This window comes from Copadichromis virginalis, linkage group LG3, assembly GCF_057382275.1.
Source record: "Copadichromis virginalis isolate Kocher_CV1m ecotype Utaka linkage group LG3, C_Virginalis_male_GT1.1, whole genome shotgun sequence".
Taxonomy (NCBI): Eukaryota; Metazoa; Chordata; class Actinopteri; order Cichliformes; family Cichlidae; genus Copadichromis; species Copadichromis virginalis.
Genome location: NC_140620.1, coordinates 27,682,777 through 27,703,618, shown reverse-complemented (window position 1 = coordinate 27,703,618; position 20,842 = coordinate 27,682,777). Strand labels below are relative to the sequence as shown.

Sequence of the window (20,842 nt, the reverse complement as noted above, 5' to 3'; positions counted from 1 at the left end):
AGATCAGTTCAAAGTCATTTGTGCCTTTTAGGTATCTGAGGACTTGTTTTGCCATTACTAAGTCCTCTCTCGTGGGTTGAGCTAGTGTTTGAGATAGTCTGCTAACAACCCAACTTATATCTGGTCTCGTACATGTCATGGCATATATCAAACTGCCCACTATTTCTCTGTACTCTCTTGAGTTAACAGTCTCATTTGCATCACTTCCTCCACATGTAGTAGTGTCTGTTTTTAGTTCACACGGTGTGGATCTGGGTTTGCATTCAGACATCCGAAAGCGTTCCAACATTCTTTGAATGTACCTCTTCTGATTCATCCTGATTTCACTCTCTTTTTGTATAAACTGTATCCCAAGAAAACTAGATATTTTCCCCAGGTCTTTCATGTTAAACTTTGACCTCATTGTTTCTTTGAATGTGTTTAACAAGTTAGTATTGCTAGCCGCAATGATCAAGTAATTTACCCAGATGATAACCAGTAGGGTTTCATGTCCAATGTCCTTTCTGTATACACAGTGATCAGAAAGGTTTCTTTCAAAGTCATTTTGTTCAAGGTAGTCATTCAAGAGTTTGTACCAGTTTCTACCTGATTTAACCCGTAAAGGGATTTCTTTAATTTGTACACCAAGTTTTCTCCTGACTCTGTTTGCTCAAAACCTTCTGGTTGTTCCATGTATATTTCTTCCTCAATGGGAGCATGCAAATATGCAGTTTTAACATCCATTTGGTGGATAATAAGATCATTCTGGACTGCTATTTGCATTAGTGTTCGCACAGATGTCATGTTTGCTGTTGGTGCAAATGTCTCTTGGTAATCTATTCCTTGTGTCTGGTTGTAACCTTTTGCTACAAACCTGGCTTTGAATATTTGTCCTCTTTTTCTAGTAAAAGGCACCTCCCCATTTCAAAGAGAGTTCTCCATTGCCTCTCAGTTGTGCCATTCTGATGGGGAGAATATGGCGCAGATGTCTCATGCTTTATACCCTTTTCCCTTAAAAGAGACTGGAAGGAACTGCTTGTGAACTCTGTGCCATTATCCGATCTAATGCACTTAACACTGCCGTATGGTGCACAGTCAGCTAGAAACTTTGCTGTGGCCTCTGTGGTGTCACTTTTCTGTTTTAGAAAGTAAACTGACACTGCCCCTGAAAAATCATCCGTAAATAATACTTTGGCCACTTGGTTCAATGGGGCCGGCTAGATCAGTGTGCACCAACTGTAATGGGTCACTCGCTTTTGGGTCGCTTTGTCTGTTTCTGTTGTTAGTGAATTTCCCTTCTGTGCACACATTACAATCTAGCATCCCACTGCCTGTGATTTTCATGCCATCTACAACATCGGGTAGCTTTAACACATCACTAACATTACAATGTCCTAAAATTTCGTGCCATGTTTTCACATCACAAGCCAGATTAACAGTGTCACAGGACATCATGTCATTGTATGATGTTTCATTGTTTACCGTTTTCAAATAGTAGAGTCTGTTGTATTCTTCGATGGAGAAGACTGTCCCATCTTTGTTCACCAGTTCATTCTGTCCCTTCTTGAAGATCACCTGTGCTCCATAGTTTGTAGCTGCCTTCACTGAAAATATGCTCTGAGGGTAGGATGGGATGAACAGGGCGTCTCTCAGTGTGATGGTGGTACAGTGTCCTTGTATGTCCCGTAGAGAAACGTTGGCGTCTCCCCTCTTGAGTGCGACGTTGTTTGTCCTGGATCCATCAGCGAGCTCCATGTAGTGTTTCTCAGGATCAAAAGTCTCATCAAACTTCATGAACTTGTTCTTCTCCGTAATGATGTGTGAAGTCGCACCACAGTCCACCATTAGTCCTTCTCTTATTATGTCAGTAGGCAGAAGTCTTTGACTAACTTTAAATACAAAAGTCTGCTCTTCTTTCTTGCCCTCTAGTTTTACTACAGTTAGTTTTGCGTCATCTCTGTACTTGGTTTTTCTTCTACATGTCTCATCACTGTGTGTCGAGCTTCTATGGTAGCTACACCACTTAGGTGTTCCCTTTTGGCGACAATCTTTTACAAAATGTCCTCGGTTTCCGCATCCATGGCAGGTGATTGATGTTAAATCAACCTTCATCACATTATCCGCTTTTACTTTGTTGTCAAATTTCTCGATTTCCTCATAACTTCGTAGGTTGCTTTTGAACTGTGTGAATGTTAAATCTTCACTGCTTTGAGTTGTGTGAATAGCAAATGGCTTGTAAGCTTCAGGAAGCCCCTTTAGAATCATAGCGATAATAAGTCCATCACTGATGACTTCTTTTGCATTTCTTAGGGAGGTCACTGCTTTTTCAGCTCGGATAATATAATCTGTCACTGTCTCATCTGGTTTCTTCTGTAAAGACGTCAGCTCTGTGTACAGTGCGATGATTCTGGGCTTGCCTTTACTATCGTAGTGGTCACGTAGTATTTTTAAAGCTTTTCTTCCATCGTCAGTCGCATCTCTCATTACCAGTGCAAGGCTTTTATCATCAAGAAACTGTATCAGTTCAGCGTAGCATTCAGCATTCTTCTCTGCATCTGGGTTAGTGGCTGATAATATAGTGTCCTTTAGACCAATGATCCGCATGTGGCCGAGAAACTTTGCCTCCCAAAGTTCGTAACTGTTTTCGTCTCCGTTGAACACTAACCTCTGCCATCTTCCTCCTGTTGTGTCACGCCTGGGCCCATAACCTGTTGAACTTGAAGAGTTTTCTTCTTCTTCGGCCATGTTCTCTTAACCCTTTAAGACCTACCATAGAACCAAGTTCGCCAGAGCTTATATTATATTTTTACATGCTGTGGAGCCATTTTTGGGAGCATTTCAAGTTGCTATACATCAATACAACCATTATAGCCCAAACTTTAATAATATGTCTGCATTAGGTGCATAGTAATTACATAAATTGCAAAAAAGTGCAATAAACTACAAAAAAATTGAAAATCGTTTTTGTTTTTTTAACATATATTTCTAGTTAGAGAAATTTAAGAGGCTTATCCTTCAAAACTGTAAATACAAAAAAGTTACACAAACTAGTTTCCCACCACAGGAAATTTATTTTGAGTGTCTTCATAGTTTTATTTTTGAAATACACCAATTTTTATATACTGCAGGAAAAACGAAAATAAATATTATAGTGCAAATTTGCAAAATAACAGCATATGCATCAAAATAAACTATTTCCAGCAGTGCAATATGAGTCCTAAGCATCCCAGAAACGACACAGAAAGTCATAAACTCAAACATAACTTTTTAAAACACATAACAAGTAAAACACAAGCTCATAAGGGCCCGATCGTAAAAAACTACATTTCCGCAAAATGACGTCACTTCCGGTTTCGGGCAGGTCATGCGGTCATGTGATAGTTCGCGCTGATGGACGTAGGAAGTGTTACAAACAGCTGATGGATCGGCGAAGCGTGTTTCTGGAATATCATGTTTTTGTTGCTGCAAGTGATTTTTATGCAGTTTTTGCAAAGCTATATGTGGAAGGAAACTGTGACCTAGGACAAGCTGATGGCATAAGATGTAAGTACAACTCCTCCAGTTTCATATGCAAAAAAAATTATTGTGCTAGCTTAAGTGGTTGCAGAGCTACCGGGATTTAAAAATAGTTACGCAAAACAGAGCGTGCCCGCTCCGATCGGCTGTAAAGGGTTAATAATGCACACACTTGGTGGTTGATTACTTTTCCCGTTTCTTTTATTGTTAGTAACACAGGAGGGAAAACCATACATTACTTCAGCAGTTCGCGCTTTGGAACAACAGGAACAGGAAGTGAAGTAATCTATAATCACCAAAATAAAATCCTTTTCAAAATAAAATGACAATCAGAAAACTTCTTTCACAACATAAAATAAATTAATATATTTAGTCATGAGAACACAAATCTAACAAAACTAAAAAAGTTGATTTGTGTTTGGTAAATGTAAAAATTCTAGTAAAGTGTTTAAAAGCTTCCGGTAATGGCGGCAAAGTGAGGAGACCCGTGCTTCGCATGCTCAGTTGTCTTTTTCGTTAAATACTCTCTGTAAATCCAAAATAGAACTTACGTTTTGACATAGTTCGTTTGGGAACATAAGAGAACGCTAACATGCCTAAAAAACTGAACAAGGACAAACAAAAAACTACGTTTGAGGCACAAGACGAAAGCGGGGTGGAGGAAGGGCAGATGGACGCTATGCATGAACACGAACAAGAAAAGCAACCTGCAAACCCAGAAATGCCTTCTACCTTGGACTTATTAAACGCTATTCGATTGCTCAAGCAAGAGTTCCATACTGAAATGGGTGGTATTATGTCAGCAATAGGAGCTGTTCAAGTTGATATACAAAAATGTGGAGGGCGAATTGACGAGGCTGAAAAAAGAATCTCCAACGCAGAGGACGAAATCACCTTATTGAAAAATGATATGGAAAGCCTTGAAAGACAGCCCAAACTTCTATCTAAAAAGGTGGAGGATTTGGAAGGAAGAAGTCGGCGTAATAACATCCGAATCCTCGGCATCCCTGAGAAAGAAGAAGGTACAGATCCACGTACTTTCATGGAGAAGTTTATATCGGACATTTTGAAAATCCCCCCTCCTGTCCTGGAAAGGGTGCACAGGATAAACACAAGGCAAAGCTCCATTGCAAACTGATCGAGAACTTTTATAATTAAGTGCTTAAGTTACAGAGATCGAGAAGGCATCATGAAAGCCGCTAGGACGACAAAAGAACTGACAATAAGATAGCCTTCCTGCCGGACCTGCCTGCAGAGACATACAGACAGCAGCGTCAGTACGATGGTGTGAGGAGCTGCGGGAGATTGGATTGTGGAAACATCGGATCATTTATCCAGCGAGGCTGCTTTTGACCAACGAGGAACGTACGCATGTATTCGATACACCAGTGGATGTGGATGCCTACATTAAGAGCCTTAATCAAGTACAAGATGTTTGATAAGGTATATGATGGTAGATCACTAACTCTGTTCTAACTGTATTTACGAACCATAATGGACTGAACAATTTATTATATTGCCAAAGGGTTGTTATACAATGCTGGGCTAGACATTGGTTGTTTTGTTCTCTTAATAAGAGTTACTAGTAATTTCACTTATTGTGTCAAATCTGTGAGAGTAAAAACTTGACAAGGTGGATTTATTTCTATTGTTATTATCTTTTTTTTGTTTCTTTAGTTAAATTCTTTTAATCAATTGTAATTACTCTAACAACTGTTGCTAAACGCGGGTGAACAGTTCCTCGGTTTAGGGTGGACATGTTCCAAGAAGAGGACAGAAGTATTTTTGGGGTTAAGGGATGCCTGTATGTTCTTACACAGGCTGGGGTGTGGGAAGGGTTGCTCTCTCAAATCAGTAAATGCTTAACATGGTACAATACTGTTCTTTTGTGTATATATATGTGTGTATTTATTTAATAGTACAGTTTTAACATAAGTGAATATATATGGCAGAAGTCTTGATTGACTGTGTTTCTTGGAACTGTAGAGGTCTACGTAAGTTAGTAAAAATAAAACAAGTCATTAGTAGGATTAAGAAATTAAAGGCCAAAATTGTGTTCCTACAAGAAACTCATATGCTAGGCAGTGAGACAAATAGAATGAAACATAGATGGCCCCGTCATGGGTGAGGATGGAAGCAAATTCTCTTAAAATGCCATTAAATTTGTAGAAATGTTGCTATTACAAGTGTATTCTAAAAATCTTAAACTAACAGCCCATCAAATTAAGTGTATGGATTATTGTACATTACAGGCAAAACGTATGATTGCATTAAATTGGTAAACATCAGATCCTCCTGCTATTGGTGCTTGGATAAATTCTTTGGCACAGTGTATGGCAATGGAAAGGATAACGTACTTTCTCAAAAACAAGTTAACATATTTTGATGAAATTTGGATGCCATTTAAAAACTTTATAAAAGAAGTAAACATCGGACAACTCATGTAGGAGTGTGGATGAGGAGAAAATTGTTTAGTATGTGCTAGCTATTTCTATTGTCTACTTTTTTTTCTCTCTCCTTTCTTTTTTTTGTTTCCTTGAATATGTATAAATGCCACATATTGTACAAATGTATACATATTATATGTGGGGCTTTTTTGTTTTTGTTTTTTAAAAAATTATTTTGTTGTTTGGAAGAGAGCAGGGTGGGAGGTGAGGGCGGGGGAAAAGGGTTCCTATTACAGCAGCATATTATTGGGAAAACAAACCTTTGTATGTTGTTGCAAAAGCAATAAAATTTATATTTAAAAAAAAAAGTCTAAATAAAAAAAATAGGTGTAAAATATTAGTAAGCTTATACAGCAATAATAATACTATATTAGGTAACTGAATTTGAACAAAATAAGGAGAGATGCCACTTACTTTTGTAAAAAAAATAAAACAAAATAACAATAATAAATAATTCTGACACATATAAAAAAAGTGTTTAAAAGCTGTTCTGTTTATTTAGAAAAGAAACGTCCACTTCATATGGTGTCAGGGTCCTGGGACTGGGCGACCCAGGATCCCTGAGCAGTCATGTATTATATTATTATTATTATTATTGCTGTGTATTTTGGTGTTGCTCCCCCTTCCCTGTGCTTGTGTATATGTGTGTGTGGGTGGCTGAGCACTTGTTTATAGGCGGCGTCAGGCCTGGAGGGTGTGGCCCTGCAAGGGGACTGGCCACACCCGAAGCCACACACCTGCTGCTGATCAGGCCTCGTCGGGGGAGCTACTTAAGAGAGTCTTGGAGCTCCCACCGACGCGGGATCATTCCTTGAGACTCCACGTTAGTCGTCCCATTGAATTGAGTTAATGTGTGTAAGTGTATGCCCGCGGTTATTTGTGTCCTGACGGCTGCGTCTATTGTTTCCCGCAGGAGGAGCGTGGAAGGCACGAAGAGCAGCGAGCACCGGGGGGTGCTGACACGGGAGCGGAGAGCACAGAGACACGAACTATTCACGCAGAGACACGACACGGGAGTCTGGGAGAACACGGGGATTTATTGTTGTTTTTGTTCCACTCTGTAAATAAACACACTGTTTATACATAGAGCACCGCGCCTGGGTCCTCCTTTCCCCACACCTTCCACGGTGTGCCATGCCGCACCGTGACAGAATGATCCCGCCACTTATGGACCCAGCGGTCTCCGAGGAGAGGCTCAGGAGGGAAATTATGGATGAAGTGTACCACCTATGTGAGGTGTGGTGGGAGAAGCCAGCGGAAGGTTTGCGTCGCGCCGTGGAGAGGCGGCTGCAGGAGATGCTTTTTAAATTCCCCTGGCTGGTGGGCTCCCTTAATGCGGTGGTCCTGGACTTTCTACTTTCCACCCTCCACCTCCACTCTCCTCCTCAGGCTGCCCACCAGCTCGGACAGCTGGTGGATTCACTGCCTGAGACGCCGGCCCCGACGTCTACACGGAAACGACGTTCGCGCCGCCAGCGTTCCTCACCGCAGCCACATCCACGGTCATCTCAAGAGCCGGCTGTGGTGAGTAGTACGGACAATTTTCCATTTCCCTCACCATCTGTGTTTGTGTCTGCAGTGGACGAGCTGACAGCGCAGGTAACATCACCTCGGTCAGAGGTCTTCACACCACTCGCTGCTTCACCATCTGCGGTTGTGGCGCTGTCGTCATCTCATCCGCATGCGGTCATCCCTCAGCCATCTTCTCCACCAGCGGCAGCCTCCATTCCACTACCCACTCCAGCAGCCCTGTCCGGAGGGGGCAACCTCACACGCGTCCAACGCCTGATGGACTGGGTAACTCACACCACCAACGCAAGGGCAAGAGTGGTGGGGTTAAATGCCATCGAGGCAATCCTGGAGGGAAACCCCTACCTCGGCCAGCTCAAGGGAGTTTCCGCCTGCCTTGGCACCCTGCGTAAAGCCCGGGGGGTGGTGCAAGCTCGGGAAACCTCAGACTTCGTCCAGCTGCAGCAGGAGCTCAGCATGCCCGAGCAGGAGCTCAGCGAGCCGGAGGAGCTCGGCATGCCCGAGCAGGAGCTCAGCGAGCTGGAGGAGCCCGCACCGCCAGCTGAGGAGCTCAGCGAGCCGGAGGAGCTCGGCATGCCCGAGCAGGAGCTCAGCGAGCCGGAGGAGCCCGCACCGTCAGCTGAGGAGCTCAGCGAGCCGGAGGAGCTCGCACCGTCAGCTGAGGAGCTCAGCGAGCCGGAGGAGCTCGCACCGTCAGCTGAGGAGCTCAGCGAGCCGGAGGAGCTCGCACCGTCAGCTGAGGAGCTCAGCGAGCCGGAGGAGCTCGGCATGCCCGAGCAGGAGCTCAGTGAGCCGGAGGAGCCCGCATCGCCAGCTGTGGAGCTCAGCGAGCTGGAGGGGGAGCTCTCGCTGCCGGCCGAGGAGGAGCTCTCGCTGCCGGCCGAGGATGTCAGCAGACCGGAGGGACCTCCACGTCTAGCGCGGCCTCCTCGCCGTCCACGTCCGGTGCGTCCACGTCAGCGATCGGCGCGTCAGGGACCTGTTGCCACGCCTCGCTGTTGCTCACCGGAGCAGCGACGTTGCCATCGGACCCGTGGCAGGCCGCCGGAGGGGCAGCGCCGCCGCCACCGGACCCGTGGCAGGCCACCGGAACCGTTCCACCGCCACCGGACCCGTGGCAGGCCGCCGGAGGAGCAGCGCCGCCGCCACCGGACCCGTGGCAGGCCCCCTGAACTGTTTTGCTGCTGCCGCCGGACCCGGGGCCGTCCGCCGGAGCTGCTACGTCGCCGCCGTTGGGCTCGAGGTAGGCCCCCTGAACTCTCTTGTTGTGTTGATGGGCCGCCTGTGACTGTTTGTGGCGTCTTTTCGTTTTCTTTTTGCACCGCTGCGGGATGCGCGGTCTGACTCTGAGACTGTGGACTGGGTCGGTTTGTTGTTTTGTTGTTTTTGCTTGTTTTGGTTCTGGCCCTCCGTCCTGGTTCCCCCCGCCGCCCGCCCTGGGTTGGTTGTGCTGTTTTTTGTTTTGGTTTTGGGGTCGTCGGGAGCCTTAGAGGGGGGGTACTGTCAGGGTCCTGGGACTGGGCGACCCAGGATCCCTGAGCAGTCATGTATTATATTATTATTATTATTATTATTATTGCTGTGTATTTTGGTGTTGCTCCCCCCAGGGCCGTTGCTAGCCATTTGGGTGCCCTAAGCACAAATGCTTTATGGTGCCCCCCCCCCCCAGGGGGTTAGGGTTAGGGTTAGCCCATAGCCCCGTCCCCCAGGGCATGGAGGAGATCCAGGCCCCAGACAACCAGAGGCCCCAGAGTGCGAGAGCCCAAGGAGGACCACCGGAGGGGCATCCGTGCCACCTACATGGGAAGGGCTGAGGATCCCCAGACGAGGCGTCAAACCTCTGACTCAAACCAGCAATCTGAACACAACAACAAAAGCAGCAGTGATCAACCTGGCATGGGTTTAAGCAGCCATGCAACACTTACAACAAGCAAACCAAAAGATGTTGAACTGGTTTTAACTCAGCAGACTGACTGCACTGATAAGAGCTTTCAGCAGAGCACCACTGCTGCAGGAAACATGGTGGTGGTTTTAGACAAATGCACGTTGGTTCCTGAGCTAAAAGTGTTTGGCAGTGACGACACCCTCACAAGTCATAGCGAAAACAGACATGTCGGTCTTCATCAAGATGATGTGACAATCACAGATTTGGAAGAAGAGAAAGGGGATGAATTGCAAGTTGATAAGGTGCATAATAATTGCCAACTGATTGTAAATCCAAAACAATCTGATGAGCAAGTCTGTGAGCTCAGCTCTTCTTCAACACCAAGAGAGGGCGATGAGGGGCAAGAGGATAAGGTGGTTGTATGGTGTGTGACGGGTGTGTGCGAGGCTACACGTGACACACAAAGCACCTATGCAGAAACTGAAAAAGATCAGCATAAGAGTGACAACCAAGGAGGAAACAAACAAACTTCCTCTGCTTTAGCCAATGACATGCCTTCAGAACCTCAACCGGCCAATGAAAAACCAGTGCCTGTACCCATCAGCAGCCAACCAGTGCCTGTCCCCCGCTGTGTTAACACATCACTGCTTGTTTCTTCCTCTGTGTGGCGCCTGAAAGAACCTCCAACACCTAATGTAGTGCCTGCTCTCACAGCAGATGCTTCTGAGAAAGATAAAGAACTGGAGGAAGAAGCAGAAGTGTCCACCAACAGGAACAGTGATGGAGTGACCGTCTCAAAACAATCAACAGAAGAGAAAAGCAAAAACAACATGGCATCTAAAGACTCAACCAGTAAAACTGCAAAAGCAGCTTCTTCCACCAAAGTAAAAGCAGAACCAGCAACTCCATCTAAACTACCCAGCAAGAGCCTTCCTACGTCTAAAGTCCAAACTAATGGGAAGAAACCTACCCCAAACACTATCTCTGCATCTGGCAAATCCAAATCTATCCGGACCCTCACAACCTCCGAGAACAAGGACATGAGGAGGGTTGTGCCAATATCCAGGACCAACAGAAGTCCATCCAGAATCAAACATACAGAGAAGAATCGAGGCTCCTCCAGCACCGCAGTGCCCACCAGTCTGACTCCCTCAAAACGAAGCAGTGCTTCCCCTCGACGAGTAGCGAGGCCTGCAAATGCTCCTTCATCCCGACAATCTGGGATCCCCAAGACTTTGGATCCAAAGGACTCAAAGAACCAGAATGTTTCAGGTACTCAGCCATCTGCCCGAGAACAGAACAAGGACTTTCAAGGAAAGATGTCCAGCCAAAAGCCCTTAATGAAACCTAAAGCCCAGCAGGAGGAGAAGATCTGTCGCTCCACACTGCGGGCACTCTCTCAGGGTGGAAGAAGTGGAGCAGGAGGCAGCGTCAGTGCTCCTGCCACTCCTTTGCGCAAAGCCACTAGCTCTTCATCATCTGTGTTTCCGGGTTTTGCACGGAGCACAGCCTCTTCTTCTTTCAGACGTACTCACACCAACCTTGCTGTTCCTGCTGCTTCCCACTCCCCCAACATTGGGTCAGACCCCTCCCCCAAACCTTCTTCCAAGACCTCCTCCCCTGTTACCCCATCCAGCACCTCCTTGCCTATTACGCTATCAAGATCACTAAGAGTCCATGCGTCAGCAAGATCCTCAGATGTCCAAAAACTCTCCCCCTCCTCACAGAGGAAGTCTCAGAGCGTCAAATCATCTCCTCGTGCATCGCGCCACGACTTGCTGGCTCCCCCTAAAGGCCACAGACGGAGTGACAGTGACAAGTCCGCTCATTCTCAGGACTCGGTCTTGCCCACAAGGCCGCGCTGGAGATAAACTTTTGGTTGTTTTGTTTTGAGTGAATGCGTGTGTGAATGGGTGGATGACTGGATATGTAAAGCGCTTTGGGGTCCTTAGGGACTAGTAAAGTATAAATATGTATAAATACAGGCCATTTTTACCATTTTGAGGATTTTTTCCTAATCACTCCTCCTTCAGGAAAGTCAGGAGATACACTCCATTATGAAATGTAGATACCTTTTAAAATGTTCAAGTTTAATTTGAGTAACAAAGGAAGATACAATGAGATTGTCTCGTGTGGATTTAAATCTTGTTTGTTACCTTGTTTGTTTGTTATTATAAGGTTTAAGTGCAGCGGAGCTGAAAAGTTCACTACGTTTTCTTTGTACTATATTGTCCTTGTAATGTACTTTAAACAACCACAGAGGGGAAAAACAACTTGTTTTCAAGGTATATTTGTATTCTTTCTAAATCTATTAATTGAGAGTACATTCCAAGATTAATGACAATAATGACCTCTCCTCACGACCTCAGGAAAGCCGATGTCTTATCAGAAATCACAGACCTTTTTGTTTTGGTCAGAGTGAAGCTCTGAGATCTCTGGATGAGTCGGGAAATGACTACAGCCTGTGACGTGATTGCTAACAAGCTTTCAGTCAAAACCACACTAACACTAGCAGTTCTGAATACTTTGGTGGCCGTAGCCATGACTTGATCTCTCCTATTAGGCCTACAGACACTTGAGTCAGTCTGTGCGTTAATCCACAGACTAAAGGCTCCTACTATGAGAGTAAGGGGTACGCCGTATTGTATGAAAGAAACTATTACAACCAACATACAAACTGCAAATTTAAACACTGAATTGAAAGGAGGGGAGCTAAAAAACGGAGTGAATAAAATCTAATTTCATTTTATTTGTACTCCCTTTGATTTATTCCTGTGGTACTTTTTTCCTTTTTGAAAGAGAAATATCTGCAGCTATAAAGATGTACATCTTTGGAGTATCCTGAAAATTCTGCAGTTTTTAAAGGTCATGTGACTGAATGCCTTTTCGATTCACAAGCACCTTTAACTGCACGAACCGTGCAGCAGAATCTCTTTAATCCAGGCTGGACTTATATAGAAATAATAATATTACTAATTGTGTTTTTATAAAGCCTGACATAACTAATCTTTGAGAGCGGTGGTGTCTTTTTTTAAAAAACACGATCAGTTTAAACAAGGAGATATTTATAACTCTGATTAAAAACAGACACTTTCTGTCTGACTTGGAAAATTCAAGTTGTGTTTTCATATGAGGACATTTTTATGTTTATCTGTCTTTATTTATGTATGTATGTAATGTTTCCCTACTAATTAATAAAGCATTGTTCCTCAGTCACTCTGCGCACTTCATTCAAAGACTGTATTGCACTTTTTCCTGCCAGAAGACAATGTTTTAATTGAAATAGACTGAAATATCTCGCTTCAAGTGGATGAATGTCTGGAAGCATTCACTTTAAAACCAAGCACATTTGAAACTATATCCACATTTCCTATTCTTACAGCTGCATTTTGTATCTAATCTTGAGCAGAACCTCTTTGTGTCTGCACCTCTCATTAATTCTGGTCTTGTATCATATTTAAAACTGAGAAACTAAAGCAGTCGAGACCATCATCAATCTCAAAATCATCCATTTTTATAGTTCTTAGAGTTCAAGAAACAAGCACAAATGTGTTTTTGCTTCTAGGTTTTCTGTAGTGATGTAACAACGCTGGAGCTAAAGTAACTGTAGTGATTTGTGTAGAGGAAAACGTCTCTGTGGCAACATCACTGCCAACGTGTTCATCTTGAATGTGTTATTAGAGTTAAAAAAAACCTTTACAAGTATCTTTGATTTCTTTAAACACTGTAATAAGAATTGTGCTTTCAGGCGTTACTGCTGTTCTCTGAATATTTGTCAAGTCTAAAACCTTCTCTGTAACCCCTACAGATGGCTGTGTGTAGAAAATCCCAGTAGTTTCTGAAATACTCAGAGCAGCCTGTGTAATACCAACAACCAAACCTGTTAAACTTCTTTTCCATCTCTACGTCCATAAATGCATGGAGCTACTGCTATGTGATTGGCTAATTAAATATTTGCATCGGTGAGCAGTTGTACAGGTTTACCTAATATAATCTTTCATTATCTCGTTTACAAACCCATCAATCTACATCATGTGTGTCAAACCCGAGGCCTGCGGGCCACATCTGGCCCAACGTATATTTATATCCGGCCCGCGAGATCATTTCTATATAGATTCAGAGTCGACTGCAGAGGTGCCCATTGTGTCCCAGTCAAACAGTGCTCAGCAGTTATTAGGTAAGATGACGTCTTTCTGTAGTTCATTATTCTAACAAGCAAAAAGTATTAAAGTGATGTTTACGTTGTGTATTTCAGACGGTGAGATGCAGAACCTGCAGGCCACAGGAGAAATGTAGTTTTCTGTAGTTGTTCAGTATCTAGAGGATACGTGTCAAACTCGAGGCCCGTGGGCCACATCCAGCCCAGCGTACATTTATATGCCTGCAAGATCCTTTTTATATAGATTCATTCATTCATATTGTTATTCATGGCTCGGCAAAATGAAGCGCTAATGAGACAAAAGCTACAGATTCAATAATTCAGAGTGTCAATCAAGTCCAGTTTCTGTTCTGTGTCAGGGTCTGGGTCTGCGACCCATCTTTTTGATTTCTTTTTATAGTTTTTTCTTCTCTCCCATGATAATGAACATATGTTAAGTTCTGGTGTTGATCATCATTTAGGTTTTAGCTGAGTTTCATCATGGTTTAGATTTTCTTCTATGGCCTTGTCTGTTCTTGTTCACAGCATTATGCGGTCTGTCTTTTACTTTCAGTATGCTTGTGTTTAAGTCTCCCTTGTTGGTTCGTCAAGCTTGCTGTGTGTGTGCGTGTTTTAGTGTCACTTTCCCTGTGGTGTCTGCTGTTTCCTCATGTGTTTCCACTTTCCCTAATCTCCTTTGTGTGTATTTAGTCTGTGTGCCTTCTTTCTTTGTCGGATCGTCTGTGTTACCTCCTTCCATGTAGTCATAGTTCTCATACAGAAAGTAGAAGAGCTAGTGTTAGGGTTAACTGTAACGGTAACCCAGATATTGGCAAATGTGAGCTTGAGTAGAAATACGGTCGGGTTTGTGAGATGACCACTGATTTAAGAACACAGTCGTGTGAAAGAAGCAAATACTTTATAGCATACTGTCTTGCTGTGGATAAAAGTACAGACATGATGGACATTACACAGCTGGCCATCTTCATCCATGAACTGAACTCCAATATGCCCGTTTCAGAGGAAATATTGGACATTAAATCGATGCAACGACAGGAAAAGACATGTTTGAACACTTATGACGGTTATTAGAAGTTATTCTTTATTCTAAGTCTATTTATTCTGAAACAATATTCCTGTCTGTTTTTATTCATATTTATGTTCAAAAAACATTGTTTTAGTGTTTTCAATAAATGCTTACCCTGTTTGGCCCTCAACCTAAAGTGTGCTTTGAGTTTTGGCCCCCTGTACAATTAAGTTTGACACCTCTGATCTAGAGCAGCTGCATCCTTCACAGCCTTTGTGATACGGACTCTCCCTGGTGACCAGAAACAAGAGTCCTTCACCAGTCCTGTAAACCAATTGCAAATAATTTTGGATCCACCTCCACCCGAAAATCAACAACTGCAAATCATAGCATACTGGGGGGCAAGCAAAAAGAAGTCAACTAGTACTGCATTGCCAGTGGCACATATTCAGACTTCAGTGGCAAAAGCACCATTTTCCATTTGAATTCATCAACTAATACAACATGCATGTGTTTAGACAGATTTGAAAGAAACAACAAGGCATGTTTAGTCCAGCGGGAAGCTGAAAGGGCATTACAGTTTTCAAAGACCTGACACGGTGCTTTGACAACTTGGCAATCATGTCAAATATTTGTCACTATAAGAATTTCCCCCCCTACATTACACAAGATAAAACTTTATTAATCTCTCGGGTGGGTTCCTCTGCGAAATTCTGTAAAGCTCGGCCCCCAAACAGGGACTTGAACCCTGGACCCTTAGATTAAAAGTCTGATGCTCTAGCGACTGAGCTATCCAGGCTCAATAATTGCTTATTAATGTAATAGTCTGAGTCTGCAATGTGTAAGCAGCCATAGTCAGCCAAGTCATAATGAAAGCAACAAACAACTCGTGTTTTGATGAAACTGCAAACCCTCCTGGTCAATAATCACATAAGCTGTACATGCAGGAAGCAAAGACTGATAAAGGAGCAGGCACAACATTCAGACAAATCCAAGACATAATGAAATGAACCACAATAACTGTGTGTGCATAAATCAGGTGTCAGTGAACACGTAACGATCACAGATCTTTAGAACCACAGCCAGATAACATTTTTCCCCCAAATAAATGTGTAGATTTTAGCTAAATATATATTATAGAATCAACACCATGGGCATTTCAGATGTCACACAGGTGGTTGGTTGTTACACTCTGGAAATGTGAGTGTTATGGACCCTCTGTGTGTGCGTGGGGTTAAAATGATGCCACCTTAAAATGAAACTGAGAATAATTAACACGAAAATGTTGTATCGAAAGGGGAAAAAATGAAACTGAAAAAAAGGTGAATTGAAACCGTAAAATGTGCGAATAAATTTATTTTCTATTATTAACTAAGTTTTGAAACCTACATCTTTGTGTTTTTTTTGCTTACATCTTTTTTTCCAATTTCAGTTTGCTGGCAATGTTGCTGTACGAATGAGTATTACGGCCACATTAAGAAAAACTATTATAGATAACATTGAAAATAAAGTTTCAAGTTTGAGATTAAAATCCTAATTCAATTGAGAAAAAAGTCCAGATGTGGAGATTACAGTTGTTTCAAGACAAACTGCAACAGTTGCTGTACCCTCTGAGTTAATGTAATTGTGCTTCCGTTTAGTCTCCATGCAGGAAATGATTTCTCTTTTAGCACACAAACACAGTGTGGTGATCAGCAATAGGTGAAAAGATGGTGTGGAAAGCTGCATCTCATCAAAAAAACACACCAAATGAAATCGAGGGTTACAGCATGAGGAAGGAAGTAATGAAGTACAAATACTTTGTTACTGTAATGATGTCACCGTTCACTGAGGACTCACATGCAGGACTCTTCACTTTGAGGAGAAATAGTTTATTACACCAGGTATGTGTACAGACAGTGCAGGGAATTGTGCTATATACAAGTGTGACGGGGTCCAGGCTCCAGGAAATCCAAGGTGGGGAGGACAGGGAAAGCTTCTCTTCGCTCACTCACTGCTCGCTATAGCCACTCTCCAATCATTCAAAACTAAGGATCTGCTCCGGGAAAACAGGGCCACGTCCAGGGGAACTAAACACAGAGTGTACACATTAGAATGAAGGCACAGAAATAGCAAGAGTCTAATGCTAAGAGACCTTTAGGAGACCTTCATTACTTTAGGTTTAACACCTTTAAGGGGAGTTATTATTTTGTCACTGCGAGCCTCAAATCAAACTGCTTTGAGATTAAACAGTAACACATGAAATTCATTCCTGTTGGTGTATTAATCACCAGCAATATCACAGAAAAAGAAATAAAAGTGGCAAAACTATGTGTCATAGTCAGGGCTTAAAGTGTTTCCTTTTTCTTGCTTTTGGCCCAACGACTGATTGTAAAGCTCACATGTAAGTCTTCATGTTTTTAAATCACATATTGGTTCTGTACATGTGACATTATGTTTTTTCATATCCTGAAACGTGCTGCTAAACAAACTGAGGCACTGTGCTATTTAAAGGTTGCAGGTTAGTGCAGGATAAACAGGTTAGTTTGCTGCAGAACAGTGTGTGACTGCTGCACAGTGGCTGTGGTTTGCTCAGAGTTTGGTTACATCAAGTGTAGCAGAGATGAATTTGCAGTTAAGATTCACTGAATTTCACCTTCATACCAGCTGAATAGTGTCTAATAAAAAGAGCATAAACAGTTTACTGTCAGTGTAGAGGATGGAAAGCAGTTCAACTCATAAAACATCTGCTGACATCTGGTTGAATTCACTTGTGTAAATCCACAAAGAGCAGCAGGTCAGCTGATCACAGCCTGTACATTCAGAAAATCTACTGGAGCTCTCAGCAGCAATTATACTGAGTCGTGAATGTTTTCCCCACACTGAGCTGTTGCAACTGATTTTAGGGTTCCTCCACCTGCTGAATCCACTTTAACCCCTGACTGCTCATTTTCCTGTTTAGAGACAAAGTGACCTTCTACTATGTAGGCAACAAAAAATAGAGCCTTTTTCGTAGTGTAAGTCCAGAAACTCACCTCAGACATGTTGTTCTTTTCCTCACTCCACCGCAATCCTGGAGAAACGCCCCTCTCTGTAGCTTTGCTTCAGCATTTAATAGTGAGTGAGTCCTGCTCCCATGTCATTCCCTCCATGTCTCGCCTCGACCTTCATGATCCCTGCTATAAATCAAGTTTTCATTCAAATCAAACAAACATGTACTGAGTCAGCTTTTGGCTCCAAGAGGAAGATGAGGTGATGAAGAAGAGAGCGTTCAGTGGAAAAAGGCCAGTGAGTTCATGTAAATGCTGCTTCTGCTGTAAGACACAGACGTAAAAATGCATAAATGCTTCATGATTCTCATTTCTATCCATCATCTTGAACACTGACTATAAATGTGTTCACTTCATTATTGTGTGATTTGGTTTCTTCACGTGTCTCCTTCAGTGCAAATAAAGGACTGTTAGAGTGTGTGCTGTGTGTTTGTCTGAAGCATGACAATCCTTTCCAACAAGTGTTTCCAGCTGTTTGTCTCCACTCTGCACTTTAGTCTTTCTTCCTGTCATGTCTGTGTTTGTCCACCAGGTGTCTCCCTCAGCTCATTTTCTCCAAATCAGAAGCTTCAGATTTGTGGAGACGCTCTGCCTGCCAGACACAGCTCAGGGCAAGAAACATGTCTATCCTCCACAATATACAGGCCTGTGTTATTTAGTTCAACAGTCCCCAACCTTTTTGTGTGTCACCGACCGGCTATTAAGGTGTTGTTGATAAATACAACAAAATAAAACCAGTATCGGTACAAAAAATGTTTTCTTCTCTTGCTGCCTGGTCTGTCTGGGGCCCGGGGGTTGGGGAACACTGATTTGGTTTTTTATATTTAAATGTATAAATAAGTGAGTGTGATCAAGCTTTTCATCTCAAAAGGACATTAAATGTCATCACTGTAGATACAATAATAATAATAATAATAATAATAATGATAATATAATATCAAAAACCTCAAGGATTAATTTTTTTGTTGCATTTTAAAAGTTCAAAGCTCAAAGACATTAAGTTTACAGTCATATATGATCAAGAAAATCAACAATCTTCACATTTCAGAAACTGGAACCAGCTTTAAATGTGACTAAAATAATGATAAAACAATCAATTCTCTAATCATTGACTAACTGATGAATCACTGCAGCTCCAATATATTGTTGCATTTGACAACCCACTACAGCAACTACAGAATAAAAGCACTAACCAGACTGATGACAGATTTCAAACATGCTGAATATGAAGAGTAGTATCATTTAAACTCACATGATTATCAGCCATAAGAACAAATTCAGATTTATATTGATGTAAGGTATATAAATGTAAGTACAGTTTGAATCAGTGCAATATTATTTTCACACATCAATGGACCACTGAACTTCTCAGCTTCTAAAATGTAAAGCCTCATTTAGAAACTACACAAGTACATATAATGGTCAGGGATCAACATGAACCTGTCTTCTCTATTTGACTTTAATCAACTCTGCAGTGACTCCATCAGAGTAATAAAGACAAAGTCCAGCATAGAGCGGCTGAGTGAATGTGGTCTGGACTCTGTGGAGGAGAGTCATGGTTTCAGAGACGCTGTAGAAAGACAGAATACCTGCTCTGTGATCCAGGTACACTCCTACTCTGGAGGACCGAGGACCTGAGAGGACAGTTCGGACATTGTTGTGCCAAAATTTATAACTGTTTGTGTCACAATGTAATGCCCAAGATTTGTCATTGTATCCAAATCCACATTCATCGTCCCCCCCTGCTCTGCTGATATTCTTGTATGCGACTGCAACACCAACTGCTCCCCCTCTCCACTCCACCTCCCAGTAACAACGTCCAGTCAGACTCTCTCTACTCAGGACCTGACACCATACAGTGAATCTGTCTGGATGATCAGAATCAGACTGTTGTTTGAACATCATCAATGTTACTTTTCTGTTCCCTTCAGATAATAACAGACGTGTGTGAGTTGTGTTTGGATCCAGTGTGATTTCATGTGAATATTTTAAGAATCCAGCTCTGGTCTTTGGCTCTGGCGGTGACAGTAAAACATCCTCTTCAGTGACTGTCAGTGAGATGTTTGTCCATTCCTCTCTCAGAATGTCCTGTAGTTTATCTCTGGTCTCTGACACAGCTGCTGTCACATCCTCAAAGTAGCTCAGAGGACGAATATTGATGCTGGATGAGTGTGTAGACTCACTGAGTGCTGACAGTGAGGGGTAGTTGTGTAGAAACTGGTTGTGATCCTCTGTGTGTGAGAGCTGCTCCAGCTCGCCGTCTTTCCTCTTCAGCTCAGCGATCTCCTGCTCCAGCTTCTCCTGAAGCTCTTTGACTCGACTCACTTCAGTTTCCTGCTGGGATCTGACCTGCTGCTTCACATCAGAGCTTCTTTTCTGGAGGAGACGGATCAGCTCAGTGAACATCTTCTCACTGTCCTCCACTGCTTTATCAGCAGAGCCATTGATGGCCTCCACCTCCTGTTGAAGCAGCTTCACATCTTTCTCTCGCTCCTGGATTCTCTGCTGGATGTTTAGTCGTCTCACCTCGAGCTCCTTCTGCTTCTCAGTCCTTTCTGCTGCAGCTGGGACTGTTTCATGGCCTTTATGTTCATCCATCGTGCAGAGATAACAGATACTCTGCTGATCAGTACGACAGAAAATCTTCATCACCTCATCATGACGAGAGCAGATGTTCTCCTGGAGCTTCTTGGAGGGGGCCACCAGCTTGTGTTTCTTTAACGGAGCTGCATCATAGTGAGGTTGGAGATGTTTCTCACAGTAAGAGGCCAGACAGACTAAACAGGACTTGATGGCTTTCAGCTTCCTCCCAGTGCAGACATCACAGGCCACATCTTCAGGTCCAGCATAGCAGTGATCAGCTGGAGCAGCTTGGAGTCCAGTCTTCTTCAGCTGCTCCACTAAAGCTGCTAACATGGTGTTTTTCTCCAGGACAGGCCTCGGTGTGAAAGTCTTCCTGCACTGAGGGCAGCTGTGGATTCCCTTCCTGTCCTCTTCATCAAAGTGGGCTTTAATACAGTTCCTGCAGTAGCTGTGTCCACAGGCTGTAGCCACCGGATCCTTCAGTAGATCCAAACAGATGGAACAAGAGAAGGTTTCTCGGTCCAGCTGAACTCCTTTCTGCGCCATTTCTCCTCTCAGTGTCAGTGACTGTGTGAGTTTCACTTCCTTATAACTGAAACTAGTCTGAGCTCTGATCTCAACAACATGTTTCTGCAGTGAATGGAGCCTGTCAGCTCTTACACGTCACCACATGTTGGTTACACCCATCTTCAAACTGCAGATCTGAAG

At 43.2% G+C, this 20,842-nt stretch overlaps 2 protein-coding genes, 1 non-coding gene and 1 pseudogene across 4 annotated transcripts; 2 read left to right on the top strand and 2 right to left on the bottom strand.

Moving 5' to 3' along the window:
• Positions 1–6,137: 6,137 nt before the first annotated feature.
• LOC146713860 (uncharacterized) lies at positions 6,138–8,719 on the top strand (annotated as a pseudogene). Its single transcript, XR_014916382.1, has 2 exons — positions 6,138–6,765; positions 6,856–8,719. The product of XR_014916382.1 is annotated as an uncharacterized LOC146713860 (transcript).
• A 92-nt stretch (positions 8,720–8,811) lies between these two features.
• Positions 8,812–12,571, top strand: LOC146713859 (uncharacterized). Its single transcript, XM_085450384.1, has one exon. The coding sequence runs from the start codon at positions 9,273–9,275 to the stop codon at positions 11,226–11,228; it is 1,956 nt and encodes a 651-aa protein (XP_085306510.1). The 5' UTR covers positions 8,812–9,272; the 3' UTR covers positions 11,229–12,571.
• Positions 12,572–15,245: 2,674 nt separating this feature from the next.
• Positions 15,246–15,321, bottom strand: trnak-uuu (transfer RNA lysine (anticodon UUU)). Its single transcript has one exon. It is a non-coding gene; the product is annotated as a tRNA-Lys (tRNA).
• Positions 15,322–16,234: 913 nt separating this feature from the next.
• Positions 16,235–20,714, bottom strand: LOC146713857 (tripartite motif-containing protein 16-like). Its single transcript, XM_085450415.1, has 2 exons — positions 17,537–20,714; positions 16,235–16,591 (listed from the first exon to the last, which is right to left on the bottom strand). The coding sequence occupies exon 1, from the start codon at positions 20,678–20,680 to the stop codon at positions 19,001–19,003; it is 1,680 nt and encodes a 559-aa protein (XP_085306541.1). The 5' UTR covers positions 20,681–20,714; the 3' UTR covers positions 16,235–16,591; positions 17,537–19,000.
• Positions 20,715–20,842: the final 128 nt, after the last annotated feature.